The sequence below is a fragment of the Bos javanicus genome, chromosome 26, assembly GCF_032452875.1.
Source record: "Bos javanicus breed banteng chromosome 26, ARS-OSU_banteng_1.0, whole genome shotgun sequence".
NCBI classification, from domain to species: domain Eukaryota; kingdom Metazoa; phylum Chordata; class Mammalia; order Artiodactyla; family Bovidae; genus Bos; species Bos javanicus.
This window is the reverse complement of record NC_083893.1, coordinates 13,631,613-13,651,740: the sequence shown is the minus strand read 5'-3', so window position 1 is coordinate 13,651,740 and position 20,128 is coordinate 13,631,613. Positions and strand designations below refer to the sequence as shown.

At 38.3% G+C, this 20,128-nt stretch overlaps 2 protein-coding genes across 3 annotated transcripts in view; one reads left to right on the top strand and one right to left on the bottom strand.

Annotated features, from left to right (window-relative positions):
• The window catches only part of CPEB3 (cytoplasmic polyadenylation element binding protein 3), a 265,126-nt gene that overhangs the window by 233,871 nt on the left and 11,127 nt on the right, over positions 1–20,128 (top strand). The gene's annotated exons all lie outside the window — the stretch shown is intronic.
• The window catches only part of BTAF1 (B-TFIID TATA-box binding protein associated factor 1), an 87,852-nt gene continuing 72,006 nt past the window's right edge, over positions 4,283–20,128 (bottom strand). For both annotated transcript variants that reach the window (XM_061402793.1, XM_061402795.1), the window contains 12 exons: positions 19,821–19,942; positions 19,563–19,730; positions 17,764–17,841; positions 17,500–17,629; positions 16,218–16,359; positions 15,941–16,071; positions 13,328–13,453; positions 11,777–11,929; positions 9,503–9,714; positions 8,133–8,292; positions 7,206–7,376; positions 4,283–5,820 (listed from right to left, as the gene is read on the bottom strand). In XM_061402793.1, coding sequence (XP_061258777.1) covers positions 5,677–5,820; positions 7,206–7,376; positions 8,133–8,292; positions 9,503–9,714; positions 11,777–11,929; positions 13,328–13,453; positions 15,941–16,071; positions 16,218–16,359; positions 17,500–17,629; positions 17,764–17,841; positions 19,563–19,730; positions 19,821–19,942 — 1,737 coding nt within the window. In that variant the 3' untranslated portion in view covers positions 4,283–5,676. The remainder of the gene's footprint in view (positions 5,821–7,205; positions 7,377–8,132; positions 8,293–9,502; positions 9,715–11,776; positions 11,930–13,327; positions 13,454–15,940; positions 16,072–16,217; positions 16,360–17,499; positions 17,630–17,763; positions 17,842–19,562; positions 19,731–19,820; positions 19,943–20,128) is intronic.

Here is a 20,128-nt window from a genome sequence, read left to right as displayed (position 1 = left end):
TGTATACAGATTTCTCAGGAGGTAGGAAGGTGATCTGATATTCCTATCTCTTGAAGAATTTCTCACAGTTTGTGGTGATCCACACAGTCAGAGGCTTTGGCATAGTCAGTAAAGCAGAAGTAGAATTTTTTTTATGGAACTGTCTTGCTTTTGCGATGATCCAACAGATGTTGGCAATTTGATCTCTGGTTCCTCTGCCTTTTCTGAATCCAGCTTGAACATCTGGAAGTTCACAGTTCACTTACTGTTGAAGCCTGGCTTGAAGAATTTTGAGCAGTACTTTGCTAGAGTGTGAGATGAGTGCAATTGTGCGGTAGTTTGAACATTCTTTGGCATTGCCTTTGGGATTGGAATGAAAACTGACCTTTTCCAGTCCTGTGGCCACTGCTGAGTTTTCCAAATTTGCTGCCATATTGAGTGCAACACTTTCACAGCATCATCTTTCAGAATTTGAAATAGCTCAACTGGAATTCCATCACCTCCACTAGCTTTGTTCATAGTGATGCTTCCCACTTGACTTCGCATTCCAGGATGTCTGGCTTTAGGCGAGTGATTACACTGTCATGGTTATCTGGGTCATGAAGATCTTTATTGTATCCTTCTTCTGTGTATTCTTGCCACCTCTTCTTAATATCTTCTACTTCTGTTAGGTCCATGCCATTTCTGTCCTTTATTGTGCCCATCTTTGCATGAAATGTTCCCTTGGTATCTCTAATTTTCTTGAAGAGATCTCTAGTCTTTCCCATTCTATTGTTTTCCTCTTTCTTTGTGTTGATCAGTTAGGAAGGCTTTCTTATCTCTGTTATTCTTTGGAACTCTGCGTTCAAATGGGTATATCTTTCCTTTTACCTTTCACAAAAGGAACTGTGTTGCCAAATGGGAATATCTTTTCCTTTGCCTTTCGCTTCTCATATTTTCTCAGCTATTTGTAAGGCTTCTTCAGATAACCATTTTGCCTTTTTGCATTTCTTTTTCTTGGGGATGGCGTTGAGCCCTGCTTCCTGTAAAATGTCACGAACCTTCGTCCATAGTTCTTCTGGCCCTCTATTAGATCTAATCCCTTGAATTTGTTAAGTCACTTCCACTTTATAATCCTAAGGGATCTGATTTAGGTCATACCTGTATGGTCTAGTGGTTTTCCCTATTTTCTTCAATTTAAGTCTGAATTTTGCAATAAGGAGTTCATGATCTGAGTCACAGCCAGCTCCCGGCCTTGTTTTGGCTGACCATATAGTTTCTCCATCTTTGACTGCAAAGAATATAATCAGTCTGATTTTGGTATTGACCATCTGGTGACGTCCATGTGTAGAGTCTTCTCCTGTGTTGTTGGAAGAGGGTGTTTGCTATGACCAGTGTGTTCTCTCGGCAGAACTCTATTAGTCTTTGCCCTGCTACATTTTGTGTTCCAAGGCCAAATTTACCTGTCACTCCAGGTATCTGTTGATACCTACTTTTGCATTCCAGTCCCCTATAATGAAAAGGACATCTTTTTTGTGTGTTAGTTCTAGGTCTTTTAGGTCTTCACAGAACTGTTCAGCTTCTTCAGCATGCCTGGTTGGAGCACAGACTTGGATTACTGTGATATTGTTGAACGGTTTGTCTTGGGAACGAACAAACATCATTCTGTCGTTTTTGTGATTGCATCCAAGTACTGCATTTTGGACTCTCTTGTTGATTATGAGGGCTACTCCATTTCCTCTAAGGGATTCCTGCCCACAGTAGTAGATATAATGGTCCTCTGAGTTAAATTGACCTATTCCAGTCCATTTTAGTTCACTGATTCCTAAAATGTGATGTTCACTCTCCTGTTTGATGTCATCTCCTCTTTGACCACTTACAATTTACCTTGACTCATGGACCTAACATTCCAGGTTCCTATGCAGTATTGTTCTTTACAGCATTGGACTTTACTTCCATCACCAGAGTAGGACATAATCAATGTGTTGTTCATATGAATGTCACTCAGTTTTTTATTTTTCAAATGTGAAATAACAATATATGTGATTTATTTGTATATATCAAATAAGTGTTTCATTTTTGCCTGTTTTTAGTATATATAGACTTGACTATACATATTATTTTTGCATTCAACCTCAAGTTTTTGAGACTTATCCATGGTATACTCATTGATTTTCCCCTGCTGTATAGTACTTCACTATATAAATAAAACTGCAGGAGATCTCATTCGGTCCCACACGTCTTACAAATACTGCCTTCCCCAAATTTATATTTCCAGGTTGACCTTTCCTTTAAGTCACCGTCTCTACTTTTGATATAAGGATATCAATTTAACAACCAAAAGATAATTCTTGATTTCCTACTCTCCCCTTTCCCAATCTGTTCCTTTTTCAGTGTTCTGTATCTCCTCATGACACCATTTACCCAGCTCTGCGAGAACCAAAATGGAGATGGAGACACATTTGGTTTTATTTTTTTTCCACCCAGATCTGTTTTGTATTATTTGCAGTAACATCAAACCATCCATTTACAAATTTTCTGGTCTGCAGTCAGCTGGAGACTCAGGTCTGATACCTGGTGTCGGGAGGAAATGGCAACCCATTCCAGTATTCTTGCCTGGGAAATCCCATGGACAGAGGGGTCTGTCCATCTACGGTTTATGGAGTCACAAAAGAGTAAGACATAACTTTGCGACTGAATGACAACAACAGCAATCAGTAGCATATATACGTCAATCCCAGTCTCCCAGTGCTCCCCTCCCCTTTCCTCCTTGGTATCTGTATATTCATTCTCTACATCTCTATTTCTGCTTTGCAAATAAGATCATCTGTACCATTTTCCTAGACTCCACATATATGTGTTAATATACAGCATGTTTTTCTGACTTCACCGTGCATGACACTCTCTAGGTCCATCCATGTCTCTACTAATGACCCAGTTTTGTCCCTTTTTTATGGCTGATTTACCATTATATAAATGCACCACATCTTCTTTATCCTTTCCTCTGTTTACGGACATTTAGGTTGCTACCATGTCCTGGCTATTGTAGATATTGTTGCAGTGAACACTGGCGTACCTGTGTCTTGTTGAATTCTAGTTTTCTCTGTGTATATGCCCAGTAATAGGATTGCTGGTTCATATGGTAGTTCTATTTTTAATTTTTTAAGGAACCTCCATACTGTTTTCCGTCAATTTACACTCCCACTAAGAAGGTTCCCTTCTGTCCTTACCCTCTCCAGCATTGTTTGTAGATTTTTTGATGACTATTTAAACTAGTATGAGGTGATACCTCATTGAAGTTTTGATTTGCATTTCTCTAAAAATTAGCAGTGTAGAGCATCTTTTCATGTTTGTCGGCCATCAGTATGTCATCTTTGGAAAAATGTCAACTTAGGTCTTCCACCCATTTTTTTTTTTTTTCCTATATTGAGCTACATGAATTGCTTGTATATTTTAGAGATTAATCATTTGTCAGTTGCTTTGTTTGCAAATATTTTCTCCCATTCTAAGGGTTGTCTTTTTGTCTTATAGTTTCCTTTGCTGTGCAAAAGCTTTTAAGTGTAATTAGGTCCTATGTATTTTTGTTTTTATTTTCATTATGCTTAAGTGGGTCAAAAAAGATCTTGCTGTGATTTGTATTACAGTGTCCTGCCTATGGTTCCTTTAAGAGTTTTATAGTGTCTGGCCTTACATTCAGGTCTTTAATCCATTCAGAGTTTATTTCTGCCTGTGGTATTAGGGAATGTTCTAATACCATTCTTCATGTAGCTGTCGTTTTCCCAGCCACTGACCAGCAGGTAAGTCCTAAGAGGCAGTTTTTGATGTCTGACACTGACTTGCTGGATGGCAAATATCTTCTGTTAATTGGCACAACTCAGGTTTTTGCTTCACAGCCTCACACTGTCTACTCTGGCGCTTAACACTCGCTCCTACGGTCAGTGTGGATGCCGCCGGCAAGTGTTCTGGGAAATGGGGGGTCTGTCTGTAATCAGGACGTGTAAGAGTGTGCTGAGATTGAGTATCTGGAACAGTGCTTTTTATTTTTCTGTAGTTTCTATTATGTTCTTATAGTCGCCCCACTTTTGCCTCTAAGTGGTCATATATTCCCAAACAGCTTACTGTGTGCTATACAGAATGGATGTTCTATGTACAGTCAGGAATTTCCTTTTGGTCTTCTATTGAGTTTGACATAAATTCTCAATAATGAAAAAAATAACCTTTAGAAAGAAAAAAGATGTTTTTCTTTTTTTTTTAGGATGTATCTAAATTAATCTTTTGCTTTTTCTAGTGATCATTTCCTACAAATAACACACAGTTACACATATTTTACAGTTAAATCTTTTTTTATTCTCTTGTGGAATGCTATGTTTAATGTTACAGTATGGTTGTCAAAGCTACTGAAATGTGACACATGTCCATGTCTAAATGCTGCAGAACAGTATAACTTTAAACAAAGTTATTTTACAGCTGAGGTCTGATGGTTTTTAAACCGATGCCTATGTGTATGGCCAGCCACAAACCTGGGGGATGTCTATTTCCTGTACATGTATATACAAATATATCCATACATATTTATATGCACACAGGCATGTATTAATTTATGTGTGAAATTTATAAAATTATATATATACACATACATGCATATCTATATACATATACCCACCCTTGCTATTGAGCTCACTTTTCTAACACTAATCAGCTTCATGCCCAATTATTGCTGCCCAGTATAACTACATGATTTTAGTGCCAATACCAAGCACCTTTTCAGATGCAGGACAGGTATGCCTGTGCATATAGATATGTGTATTTATGTATGTTTGTGTATATAAAGGAATCATTTCTCCCTTTTATGCTTCAGTCATGCATTACTACAATAAACAGTCTTTTCACCATAGATTTTGAAATTCTAAACAGTGTAAAATCTACTTCTGGAAAACTGTATATGTTCATAGTTACAAAAAATATATTATATATATGATTGAAACCTATTGAGTACATATGTTCTCTGAATCTGGCTATATCCTAGCCCTTAGATAAATTAAAAAACACCCTCTTAACAGGATGTTATGATAGGCTTAAATAGAACATTACTTGTATTTAGAATAGTTGATAATATTTTAAAAGTTGACAAAATGATGTTAAAGATTTGAAAAACACTATGCCTCTGCATTAAATATATAAACGTTTCCAGCAAGGGCCTGGTTCAATTCATTCTAAGATTCTCATGTTCCAAGCGTAACCAATAATTGTAGTCTTTATCCTTAAAATTATGGCTCATTAAGGCTTTTATACCAAAAAAAAAGCCCTAGTTTTAATCATTTATAAAAAACAAGTTCTATTTAAAAGAAAAAATGTACATGAACACTAAAGTACTCGTGGATATTATCCTGTACAAAGTGTGACTATGTAAAGATAGGAGGCTCGTTCCCTGTAAGAACACCCATGGCGGCACATGTAAACCTGGTTTGGTTCCTCTGCTCTGCGCTATTCAGCGTGTAAAATTTAAACCATTTTTCACATTAACATTTAAATTTAATACAGTGCAAATGTTTGAGAATAACTTGTTCCCCCCAGTGAAACAAGGACCAGCGTTATGCTGAATATTCTTCAGATCTATTTACAAATTGAGCTAAAAGTTCACCATAAACTTTGAAATTTGCTGAATATCAGCAGATATGTTACTGAACTAGCAGCAACTGCATTTAAAATATTTGATAGTTATTTGAGAGAATGCATAAAATTTTCCAGGCTGTACTCTGAATCATATTGCTCTTGATCCCAAAGATCACTCAGATTTTCAAGAATTGATCTCATACTTGTTTTTCCAGAAGTAGAGGTATCAGCTTTTTCTGCTTTGCCATCCTTTAATTGGAAGAAAGATAAAATGGAAAATTTCAAAAATTTTATTTTTCTTTAAAATACCACACTTATTTCTAACACAGCACTTTTTCAACAGAGTTGAAAACAAACACTTCCAACTATGGGGAAGCTAATGATCTCGTAAGATAGCCTATTCTATTTTCCACTGCCCTAATAATTTACCATTTTATGCTTTTTATTTGAGAAGAATTTTAAGAACACTGCAAAGAACTCATTGTTAACTGTGTCACTTTGGGCTCTATCATTCTTCCTCCCTGTATATATATTACAAAATTAGATATACATTAGCCTTTCCCCAAACCAATTCAGAGTAAGTTGTAGATATTATTTATGTCCCTTTACCCCAAGAACAAGGACACTCTTTTATATAACCAGAGTACAGAGCACAATAATCAAGATCTCATGTATTCAGATTTTGCTAGTAAGATGGTTTATGGCAACAGCTCTTGCTTCCCTGGAAGACCCCTTGAGCCCAGTTCTGCTCGCTGAAAGAAGTCACCCATAAGAATATTCTAATGAAATAAAAATACATTTGAAGCAATCCATGTTTCTTTGAGCCTTTTTTCTAGGTTACACAGATCTTGTTCTCTCTACCTTATCTTACATGACACGCTTAAGGAACCTTTCTCCATTCTGGCCACCTTTTGGGGACTAATTTGTTACTGTTGCAAATGCCACACCCAGACATAATATTCTAAATGTGGCTTAACATACAGAGGGAAACGACTTTCTCTAAAATTTGGACCTGATAACCCTGTTATGATAGCTGGCTTAATTGCATTATATAAAGCCATCTCTTACCATAATTTATACTGAGTATACAGTTGATTTTCTGAACCTACACAGGACTTTAAATCAACCCTATTCGTTTTACATTATTAAACCGACAGTATTTCCAGCTGGTGTATTCTTTGCTAATGATTATTTTCTATTAGTTCTGTCATCCACAATAGCAAAAATACCTATTATCTTCATACCTTTGTGGTAATATAGGCATTGTTATCCTGCCAAGACTGAAGATGCTCAAAGAAGTTAATTTGCTTCGAGTCACCAGTTAGTTAATAGGAGGCAGGGCAAGGAATGGAGAGTCAGGTCTAGCTGACTTGAGATAGTTCCTACCTGCTAAAGGACAGCTAAGGAAAGAAAACCCAGGGAGCACACTAGAGCCATCAATCAGAAAGTCAAAACTTCAAACATCCCCTAGTATCTGAGAGTTTTATCTGGACATCAAAAATGCCCTCAAAGGGTTATCTAGTTGATACTAAAGTGAACACCTTTGCTGCCCTTTTTAATACTTTTACCAAGTACTGCCAGGAAGTCTGAACACATATATTATAAATTATAAAAATTGTATAAAAGTTCTTTACCTTATCAAGAGTAAACAGATCAAGGAGTTGATCTGTCCCCATACTCTGCAAACTAGAATTCTCTTGGCTAATAACAGTATTTGCTATGTTCATCTTGAATTTCTGCAAACCCATTATTTTCTCTTCCAGTGTTCCTCTGGTTATCAATCGGTACACATTAACCACACGTTTCTGAATGAGAAAAAGAAGTTAAGCAACTGTAGTGTTCTTGCCTGGAGAATCCCAGGGACGGGGGAGCCTGGTGGGCTGCCGTCTGTGGGGTCGCATAGAGTCGGACATGACTGAAGCGACTTAGCAACAGCAGCACAAATAAATGGATAAGCTTTGAGATTCACCAAATCAGAGGGATTTGTATGCTTGTTTTAGGTACTTGGGGGAAGGCAATGGCACCCCACTCCAGTACTCTTGCCTGGCAAATCCTATGGACAGAGGAGCCTGGTAGGCTGCAGTCCATGGGGTCGCTAGGAGTCAGACACGACTGAGCAACTTCACTTTCACTTTTCACTTTCATGCATTGGAGAAGGAAATGGCAACCCACTCCAGTGTTCTTGCCTGGAGAATCCCAGGGACGGGGGAGCCTGGTGAGCTGCTGTCTATGGGGTCGCACAGAGTCAGAGATGACTGAAGTGACTTAGCAGTTTAGGTACTTGACTACTACTGAATTAGGATTGCAGGTTTTTTAAAAATCTGTGCCCAAGACCTTAAAATGTTTGCAATCACAGAATATTAGGAATGGCTAGTATCCCAGGTTTTCTTGGCCCAAGCGCCTCATTTAATGTGTGAGAAAGTTGTGCAACAAAATCAAGTGACTTACCTAATGTCACAACACTTATTAACATAAAAATAGGAACTCAAACCAAGACTTTGTCTTTTGGGGGAAGTATCATCCCCAGTGTGCAGTTAACACCAGTGAGTGCTGACTTTTACCTGCCCAATGCGGTGGGCCCGGTCCATGGCTTGTAGATCACGCATGGGATTCCAGTCATGCTCCACAAATACCACCGTATCAGCGCCTGTTAAGTTAAGCCCCAGGCCACCAACATGAGTTGTAAGTAAAAGAACATCTATGGATGGATCATTGTTAAACCTAAAAACATAGATATTAAAAAATAAAATTAGTACATTGCTTCCTAAAGCTCCAATAATAGACACTTAAAAGTTTAATAAATATTAAAAGCACAAATAAGAACACTGCTTTATAAATCCATGATACAGCCATGTCTGTGACCACTAGAGACTACCTTCTTTTAAATATACATAACATCTTCAGTAGTAGAAAAAAGGTATTCTATAACATGTTAGAAATTTCATACCTAGCAATTAAGTCCAATTGCAAAATGTACTCGAGTAATTTTCAAAAATGGAACACTAAGACAAAACCCAAGTATGAACCTTTAACATATGGAGACAGAATAGTGTGGGAAAAGGTCAGATCAGTCAGGGAAGGCAGAAGATGGTTGGCAGAAGAAGGGTGGTAAGGGTTGCTAAAATCATACTAGTCCTAGAAGATACTGACAACATCTAGTAGCTTCTAGGAAAAAGAAAAACTAACATTATTACCAAGCTATTATTTATTACTGACTGAGACAAACACCGGGCTTTACTTTATATGCTTTATATTATTTGTTACAGTAACTCTATAAGGATATTACTATTTGAAAGAGACCCAGGCTGTGTGGATAATAAACATTAGTGCCCAGGAGAACACTGCTTTGATGGTGGAGTTTGGTTTTAAGTCCCTTCCTAGGTCTCTGTTTTGTGCCTTAAGATCTCTTAGGAATGTCTGTTAAAAATGCTTTGAAGTCAGCAGCCTGCATGACAGATCCTAGGAGCCTGCATTTTAAAAAGTGAACCACGGAGATTTCTAAAGCAGACCACATACAAGAAACACTGCACTCAGAGACTGCTTCCAAGCCCGGCCAGCTTCTGTCTTGTTCTCAGTGCAGATGGAGAGATGAGGATAAAGGTCATAGTGAAGCCACCTGTTTGCCACCTCTTACCCCAACCACCAAATACAGATGAAGGAGAAATAGTTACCTCTCTGTTTTGATGCCTTAAACTTCTTTCATGCCCATAAGGATGCTTTCCTAATAGAGTTCTTTCCCCCTAGCTAAACAAACTACTCAATTACATTTCTGCACTTCTGTATTTTAAAAAGGTAAAGATTTAGTTGGGTTGAATTATATAATAAAACACATTTTCAGATATTTAGTCAAAGTAGCTCGTGGGCAAACTTCTATGTAAGTAATAGTAATAGACTGACTATAACTTATTTATGAGTTTCAGAAGACACTTACCGTGAAACAATGGAGTGCCTCTGACCAGGAGGTATGCTACCATCCAATCTCAAGTAGGTGACAGAGGGTAAATGAGGTTTGAGAAGATCATGCTCCACTATATCCAGCATGCTTTTAAGTTGACAGAAGATCAGTATCCTGTGCTGGGCTACTACAGACTCTGTGCCACTCTCAGAAGTACTGCCATTTCCCAAACCACAGTCCAACAGCAACTTGAGGAAAGAATCACTTGTTATATACAGGTGTCCCATAAAAGTAGGCAATCAATCTCACTGAAATAAATGCTTCTCTTTGTGGTGAGAAAAGGTTAACTTACCTGTGACCTGAAAAACAGGTTAGCATTCTGGGCTATCGTTGTATAATATTTTCTACTCTAGCCTATGTGAAATCAACACTCTTCATCCATTAATTATTCTCAATAAAACTTAAGCCAGAAAAGCTATAAAACCTAAAACAATAACTGAAGTCCAGATTTTAAAACAGGTTTTTCTTTAAGGGTAGATAAACTAAAAGCTGAGTTTTGCAATAAGGAGCTCACAGTCTGTGATATGATGTACTTACTACAAGTGATATGAGCAAAATGGCAGAGTAAGCAGTTTCTAGAAAAATATATTCAAATGGTCCACAAGACCATACATTATAATCAGTGATAATCACAGTGACAAAAAGAGAAATCTTGAAAACACCAAGGGAAAAGTGACTCCCACCACCCCTGCACTGCATGATTTGTGGGATCTTAAGTTTCCTGGTCAGGGATCAAACCCAGGCCCTGGCAGTGAAAGTGCCGAGTCCTAACCACTGGACCACCAGGGAATGCCCAGGAGTGACTTCATGTGAAAGGGATTCTCAATGAGATTAACACCTGTTTTCTCATCAGAAGCCATGGAGGTCATCATTATCAAGAAAGTGAAAAGAATCTATGGAATTGGAGAAAGTATTTGCAAATTATATATCTGATAAAGGCTTAACATCTAGAATATAAACTCCTAAAACTCAACCAAAAGAAACAGTCCAATGAAAAAAATAGTTGAAAGACTTCAACAGGTATTTCTCCAAAGAAGATATGTCTTAATAAGCACATGAAAAAAAAAACCATTATTAGTTATTAGGGAAAACTAATCAAATCAACAATGTGACACCATCTCCTACCTACAGCGATGGTTAAATTAGAAAAAGGAAAATCTTGGGGAGGATATAGAGGAGTCAGAACCCTGGCACATGGCTTGCAATGTAAACATTACAGCCACTGTGGAAAGGTTTGGTAGTTCCTTCAAAAGTTAACCACGGAATAACTATGTAATCCAGCAGTTTCACTCTCATATCTATACCTAAAAGAACTCAAACAGATACTTGTAATGTTCACTGCAGCATTATTCACAATAGCCAGAGGTGGAAGCAACCCAAGTGTCCATCCACACACGACTGGAGAAATGAAACGTGGCTTGCTGCGCTGTGCTTAGTGTGTCTGACTCTGTGAGCCCATGGGCCCTGGCCTCCAGGCTCTTCTGTCCAGGGGGTTCTCTAGGCAAGAGGACTGGACTGGGTTGCTATGCCCTCCTCCAGGGGACCGTCGTGAACCAGAGATGGCACCCTGGTCTCCTGCACTGCAGGTGGATTCTTGACCATCTGAGCCACCAGGGAGGCCCAGAACGTGGTGGTGGTGGTTGTAACAGCAACAATAGAGGAATATTACTTGGCCATAAAAATGAAGTGCTGATGTACGCTGTGACGTGAAGGAAACCTGGAAATAAGTAAAACTAGCTAACCACCAAAGAAAAACATGTGATCCCATGAAATATTTAGAACAGACAAAGTAGATGAGAGGTTCCCAGGGTTATAGAAAGGAAAGTGGGAAGTAACTCCTGAATGGGTAGAGTTTCAGGCCTTCCCTGGCAGCCGGATGGTTAAGACTTCTCACTCCCTATGCAGGGGGCACGGGTTCAATCTAAGATCCTGTGTGCTGCATGGTGCAGCCAAAAATAAATAAACATAGGTACAGAGTTTCTATCTGGATGATGGGAAAATTCTGGAATAGTGGTGATGGGTACATAACACTGAATGTAATTAATGCCACAGAATTCTACATTTCAAAAACAGTTAAAGTGGCATTTGTTATACTTTACCACAATTTTTAAAAAAGCTGTATCAAAAATTTAACAAACCGAATTTTTGAAAATGGTAAACGCATCAGTAATCTTTTAGAAAAGCAAATTTACCTACTGTTACTGATCAGGAATGTACAACACACATCTAACACTTAAAAGACGTACTTACTTGTTTCAAAGCTGAGAGTTTAGGGGCATGCTGAATATCATGGAGAGAAGAATTCTGAGCTGCAAGTTTTTCAGTAGTATTCTTGAACTCCGGATGCTGAGGTGTTAAGACTAATGCTGGATGGTTGCACAGTTTACGTAAGTACTGTAATGCCTTTAAGAGAGGAAAAAGTATATACAAGTCTCCTTCACGTGACACAAATATTTGTATCTTGGTGTCTTTTCCTGTGCTACTGCATCTGTCTAGAATGCCTTTCTTATGACTCCTATTCATTCTTGAAGAACCAGTTCAAATATCTTATCTGTGATGTCTTCATCTACTTCTTGTGCAACTTGTGTTTACTTCTGTGAGAGAATTTATAACATATAAATTGTACAGTGATGTCTGTCTACCCCACTAGACCAATGACCTTCTCATGACAGAAAGTCTTATTAGCTCCTATAGCTAACCCTTTTGAACTGAAAGTGCCTTATAATGTTGCTAGATGATTCTAGACTTAGACATCATTTCCTAAAGGAAGGTTCGTCAAACATTAGTGGGTATGAAAACTTCATACGACCCTTTTAAATCTGCAAAATCTCTCCCCTCTACACAGTATTTTGAGTCAACAGGTCTGGTGGTGGGAAAGGGAAGGTGGAACTGTGTGGTTGTGTTTGAGAATCAGGTCTCGTTTCCTCTGACTCAGCCATAGCCTTGTCTTTTGTCATTTACTTGGCCTGTGATGGGTCTCACTTTTGGCACACAGATTTGCATCAGTAAGCTCCATTGCTGGGCACTATGATAAAACTGGGAGAGGTATGAGCTTTCAAAATCACCTTTTCCCGTTTCTATCTTTAAATATGCTGTAGTATTTAAATATGCTGTAGTATTTTAATATCTTCATATCTTGGTGACAAGGCGGGGTTGGGAGATATTCTACAGTGGAATATTTCAAAAGGGAAAAAAAAATGAGTTGACGCTTTCTCTTTTTTCTCATTCATCATCTGTCTCAGGACTTCTGTACTGTATGTAATATCTCTGCCTGGAATCATTTCCTCCCACCAATCTACATGCCTCAACCTTCATTCAGATCTTCGCTCAAATGTCACCTCCTCAGTACATCCCTGATCACCCTGTTGAAAAACTACAACCTACCCTGACTCCTATACTGTATAAGCCGATAGTTGATTTTCTTTTACATGATACATGTTTTTTATTATATTTTTCACGCCTAGGGTCTTGTTCACTGCTTTAATTAACCCCTGAGGTTAGAAAAATTACTGCCTTGTGGTAGGTATTCAAATATTTTTTGAATAGGAAACAAAAATTCTCTATTTTAAAACTCTTCATGTAATAACTGTAATATTGCAGTTTTCACTTTAATTTTAATATCAAATTGCCTATTACTAATTACAAACATGAAAATTAATTAATTTGGCTTTTTTACCTCTTTTCAAGAATGTATACACAAAATTGAAAAAATTAGATAAACCCATATTTCAATGTTTCATATCAACATTGCTGTACTGAAGAGCATTCTTTAACATTTAAAAAGTGGGCTATAATATGTACCTGGAATACATGACCTGTAGCTTTAAGCTTTGGTTTTTCGGTTTCTTCAGAAAGTGCAGCTGAAGAAACTGTTTCATCAACATCGCACTTGGCACGAGACTTAGCAAAATCCTCATAGAGCTGAACCTGTAAATTCCCCCACAAAAACAGTAAGCATATTTTTTTCAATTGTTCAAAACATGACTAGAAAAGGCCAGTAGCAATGTAAATCAGCCCTCATCAAAGAAAATGAATTACGCAACCTACTTGAATATAGATGATCCACTGCAGCGTGGTAGATTCCTTTTAAATTACATTTAGAAAACAAGTTTAACACATTGTTCAGCTGCTAAAATATTTTTTAAAAAAGTCAAATAATCCTAAATTCAATTTTTCCATTCTATTTATAAGTTACCGATAAAAGAGAACCTGAACCCTTACAAATAAATGAGGAAATTTTCCTTGAGTGATGTTACATGGTCAAGACCCTAACAGGTATGTTTCAAAAGACCAAGTTTTAAAAAAGACACTAACCGCAGAACCCACACCAAGTTTAAAGTACTTCCTTATGAGTCAGGGTTCCTGCCTTGTATATGTTAAAACAATGAGAAAGGGAAGAAATCTACAGTGCTGAAGAACAGAAGTCAGAGAATAAAAACCTGTAGGTGCAAACAAACCCAGATGTCACTTCCCTCTGCAGCTCCCTTCCTCCAAACTACTTAAATGTGTTTTATGCTGATGTTATAATACCACTATAATATCTCAGGTTTTTTCATATGGCACCTTTTCTTTATCATACTTAAAGTCATCTCATTACCTCTAAAATTTTTCTTTCAAGAAATATTAATCCAATTTTTACAAACAAGGGATGGAGGCCAAGAAATGATGTAGTTGATATCATGGAGCTCTTGGCATTTAAATTAGTGTTTTGTCCACAAAACTGAAGTTGGAGAGATAAATACTAAAAGGTTAACTGTCTATATACTGGAGGGGAAAGAAGCTATTTTGCAGATACGTCTGTGTATCTTTTATTCATTTGAACCATACTAAATCATAGAAAGTGAAGTGAAGTCGCTCAGTCGTGTCCGACTCTTTGTGACCCCATGGACCGTAGCCTACTACGCTCCTCCGTCCATGGGATTTTCCAGGCTAGAGTACTGGAGTGGGTTGCCATTTCCTTCTCCAGAAGGAAAGTGAAGAGGAACTAAAAAGCCTCTTGATGAAAGTGAAAGAGGAGGGTGAAAAAGTTGGCTTAAAGCTCAACATTCAGAAAACTAAGATCATGGCATCTGGTCCCATCACTTCATGGCAAATAGATGGGGAAACAGTGGCTGACTTTTTTTGGTGGGGGCTCCAAAATCACTGCAGATGGTGACTGCAGCCATGAAATTAAAAGACGCTTACTCCTTGGAAGGAAAGTTATGACCAACCTAGATAGCATATTAAAAAGCAGAGATATTAGTTAACAAAGGTCCATCTAGTCAAGGCTATGGTTTTTCCAGTGGTCATGTATGGATGTGAGAGTTGGACTGTGAAGAAAGCTGAGCGCCGAAGAATTGATGCTTTTGAACTGTGGTGTTGGAGAAGACTCTTGAGAGTCCCTTGGACTGCAAGGAGATCCAACCAGTCCATTCTAAAGGAGATCAGTCCTGGGTGTTCACTGGAAGGACTGATGCTAAAGCTGAAACTCCAATACTTTGGCCTCCTCATGTGAAGAGTTGACTCATTGGAAAAGACGCTGATGCTGGGAGGGATCGGGGGCAGGAGGAGAAGGGGACAACAGAGGATGATGGCTGGATGGCATCATTGACTTGATGGACTTGAGTCTGAGTGAACTCCGGGAGATGGTGATGGACAGGGAAGCCTGGCATGCTGCGATTCATGGGGTCGCAAAGAGTTGGACGCGACTGAGTGACTGAACTGAACTGAAATCATCTGATACTGAAACAGACTGATGCTTACTAACCTAGAACACAACGTAAACATTCAAAGAGAAGATTCTGTTTATAGCCCATATTTTACTAAGACGAGAGATAGCTTCCCCTTACAAAAATACCACACACACACACACACACAAATACTACACAAGGAAAGGCATACCATAAATGCCTTTGACAGTGGTCTCTATGTACAAAGTTAGAACTGGGCAGATGCCAATACTTCTCTTGAAAATTTACTGGCAATACTTTAGAAGAGATGAGGTCCCACTTCCCAACTCAGCCCTGATGTGTACACCTATAATGCTGCTGTAAGGAAAAGACATCACAGGCAGACTTCTGGCCCTAAAAAACACTGGCTTGCTTCTTTATCACTTGCTTACTTCTTACTGTATCATTTTAACGTTCCAACTTTTTCAATTAACTTGAGACGTATAACAAAGCAATTATGACAGTAGACTTTGTATTAATGCTGTGTTGAAAATGCACAAACCCAAATGTGTACTTGTATACCCAAACAGATTCATTTAGGTTTTACATCTGTTTGAAACAGAATATTCCTGAAGTCTAAGGAAGTAGAAGCTAGATTAGAGCAATAAAACCAAAGGCTACATCCCTTTACTCACTACTTTTGTGACTTATTCAAAGCATTCTAGTAATAAACAGCATCAACAACCACAATTGCCAGATTCCTAACCTGGAGAGGACTGAGAGTGCAGTAATAGTCTTGAATAATTTTGGGTGGCAGATCCTGTAAAACATCTTCTTTCATTCTTCTCAAAAGAAATGGCAGGACCTGGCGGTGCAGTGCATCCATTGCAAGAACACCTGTTAGTAATTATTAACAGAATTAGTTTTATTCTATTTATTATTCTTATTAATTTCTCTAATAATAAAATTAAATGACTTCCCCCAAACCAGATATAAATTAGATTCACTTGCATAGAATATACAATGGTATCTCCTTTTCCTACCTGCTTCTTGTTCTCGACTGGAGCTTCGAGCATCCCTACTTGCTAATATAGGTTTACCATACCGAGCAGCAAACTGGCGTTCAGTCCCCAAAAATCCTGGCATGAGGAAATCAAATAATGACCACAGCTCCAAAACGTTGTTCTGAATATAAGAAAGGAACACCAGTTATCTTGTGTGCTAGGATTATTTCCTTAAACTTAAAAATGGAACAATAATGAAAGCCCACTGTAATGACATAGATGAGAGAGATTATCACTATATTTCTGGATATGAGTCTATATTTTACTGTGTAAAATTTGGAGAAAATACTCTATCCTATTTACAGGAACTTTCAAGTCTTTTCCACCACAATAAGCCTTGGTCCACAGTATTTAAATCTTTTTGGTCGGTTCTATCAAGTAGTAAATAGAGCAGAAAGATGAATACGTTTCTGGTTTTTTTGAGACTAAGATTAACAGCAAGATTTAAGAAATCTGGCCATCACCATCATTTATTCAAAGCAGGAAAACCTAGAAGAGTTTGGTTATAGGTCATGTCTACCCACTATTTATGGGTCATGAGAAAAGGTAAAGGTTTTTTCCAATTCTACTTGGGAGTTTCACAAAACAAAAACCAAAAAAAAAATAACACCCCCCCACACTTTTCCATTTTGGATGCTTTCCCAGTATGTGTGGATCCTAAGGTACCGTCCTATCTGTTTACCCCTTCCAGAAGCCCTTCTCACCCTGCTTAAGCTCTGGCTCACCGTGGTGGGTTGCCTTCCTGCAGTGAAACCCTTCTAACTGCACTTGGGCTTTGCCTCCTGACTCATGGGCTGCTGCTACTAAGTCGCTTCAGTCGTGTCCGACTCTGTGCAACCCCATAGATGGCAGCCCACCAGGCTCTGCCGTCCCTGGGATTCTCCAGGCAAGAAGACTGGAGTGGGCTGCCATTTCCTTCTCCAATGCATGAAAGTGAAAAGTGAAAGTGAAGTCGCTCAGTCGTGTCCGACACTTTGCGACCCCATGGACTGCAGCCTTCCAGGCTCCTCCGTCCATGGGATTTTCCAGGCAAGAGTACTGGAGTGGGGTGCCATCGCCTTCTCCGGACTCATGGGCTACTACAGCCTAAAATCACATTTTAAATATGAGATTTAAAACCGGGTTTGCTCAGATACTGCTACATACCAAATGAACCATTATAAAAGCAAGATAATTACTGGAAATTATTCCAAAAACTAAAAAAAACACCTCTTCTTTAATTCACTGTCAAATGCCAAGTAAAGAAAAGGTAAATAATTACCTGGATTGGTGTTCCAGAAAGAATAATCCTGTAATTAGCAGTCAGTTGTTTTACTGCTTTTGACAATTTTGTTTTTCCGTTTTTGATGACATGGCCTTCATCAAGAATACAGTAGTTAAACTTAATATTTCTAAGGAAAAATAAACAAAAAATGTTAGCATCTTTTACTACATGTCAGGAACAATATGAAGAGGCTTTGAGGCAGAAAGATACAATTCTCTCTGAATTTGACACTGTTTTCCTTTAAAAAACTTTAACTCTTACCTAAAGAAATCTATGTCATTTCTCACAACATCATAGGAAGCCACTACGAGATTGTGCCTTTTGACCTGGTGCTGTAACCTACATTTAAAAATAAGCAAGGTTAGAAAATGGGAACCTGCAGAGTCTGTAATACGCTTGCAAAGTGGAAAGCACAGATGCCACTGTAGAAAGTGATTTCAATCTGCCTACCAAACCCAATATTCCTTTCTGCTTACTCTACATCCATGACCCTGCTACCTGAAGGCCATTCTCCTTACAACTTGGTCGTGTGGCCCTAACTCAGCTGACTGAAAAGAGGTGAGTACCCGACTCACGATGTGAAGGTCATTTTATTTGCCAAAACCTCTTCCTTGGAGGCACTATTCCTTCAGCATTCCATGTTGTGCCGGGGGCCGAGCACGAGCCATCAGTCACATGTCCCCATAATCACCAAAGAGGTGAAGCATTTTAATCAGATCAAGCCATTCACAATATTTTATTCCCCAATCATGGAGGCTGGCTTGGGGACATGACGCAATCAAGGCCGGCCAGTCTCAGAGACTATCTCTGTTCATTACAGTTGCCAAGCTAGGAGAATGTAGGCCTAAGACTGCCCATGACCTTTTATCTATACCAATAGTAGACAAAAGTCCAGTAGAGACCAATAGAACAAGCTATGCATGGGGAAGAACAGTAATTTAGATGTACCTGAAGCAAGAATTCACCCCAAGATGCTCAGTTTAATTAATGAATTTCCTGTTTGCTTAAGCTAGTCTCAGTTGAATTTCTACCACTTATAAATGGATGAATTCCTTTACAGTAAATTCTTTAACAGTACAAGCTCTTGAGCTGCCTGTGTTCAAATCTTCATTTAATTACAGCTAGTGAGCTTCTATTTAATTAGCTGAGTGATCTTCTTCCCAGGCCCCATGTCTTAAAACTCCTTATCTGCAAGTTGGGAACAATAATAGTACCCATACCTCATAAGGTAATTAAGAGAATACATGGTATTACATAAATGTAAATAAAACTGCTTAGAATATCTAATGCCTGACCAGTAAGTGCTCAGTATATGTTAGCTATTAATTCACAGAAGGGCAGCAAATCTACGGACTAATCAGTAATCTGTGACTATCCAAGCTTTAAAAGACAAACTGGAAGTAATGATACACCACTCTTCAACACCTGTATTTAGGAACAGAGATGTATTAATAGAACTATAGTGTTCTATGGGATCAGGGCAGCTAGAGCAAGCCACTGTGCACCAAAAGCACTTTTGGGGAGAGGGAAGAAGGAAGAGGTAGCTCTTAGGGAAAGTGCATAAAAAATGAAGAAATAACAGAAGCTCCTAGGAGATGCTATGATCACAAGACTTTAGGAAAGGCACCAAGAACGGTTTTGGTTCTTGATAGTTTCCTAGCTCCAAAACCTTAGAGCCTAACTGATTGTTGACAGTGGTTAATGTCCTTACACTGTGTATTTATTTTATGATTTATTTGGCTATGCCATGTTTTAGCTGTGGTTTTTAATTACAGCACATGGGATCTAGTTCACCAACCAGAGACTGAACCCAGGCCCCCTGCACTGGGAGCACAGAGTTTTAGCTACTGGACCATCAGGGAAGTCCCGAAACTTCTTAAATTTTGATGAGTCTCACTGATTCTATTTTTAATACGTTCATTTACCTTTCTTAAATAAGTTAAAGTAAGTTTCTATGTCTGATGGCCAAAAAAACTAACTAGAATTCATTTTTAATAAATTTTATTCTTCCAAACTACTTAAAGCAAAGATTAAACATTTTCTGGTTGTACAGTTCTTACCTTATTCTTTCAGTAGGAGGTCCAGTGTAATGCAGTGGATTGAGATATTCTCTGGAACAAAATTTACCTACTTCATCCACCCAATGACCTGTTAATGTTGGTGGACAAACCACCAAGGAAGGAAGTGGCATACATTCTGCCAATTTTGATCTTGCATATTCCTGGGCCCTTTACAACAGCAAAACACAATGAATTAACCAGCTTGTTTATACTGCTCAGCGTCTGAAAGCCTTGTGTTAACATAACATTTAAAATCACCTGTGACAGTGATCTCCTGCTAGAATACAGATGGACTGTAAAGTCTTCCCTAAACCCATGTCATCACACAGAATTCCATGAAGCTTATACTTATTAAGAAATGCTAACCAGTTCACACCATCCTGAAACGTTGGGAGAAAGAGAAAAATGGTAAATGTGAACAGATCATAAAAATATTTTTCTGTAAAGAACATGTTTACAAAGACCAAAGGCAGGGAGAAATAAATGGATACAAGACACCCAAACACAAGAATTTTAATTATTAAATCAATCTTTAAATTCTTCAAGGTATATTTAAAAGGAATAAT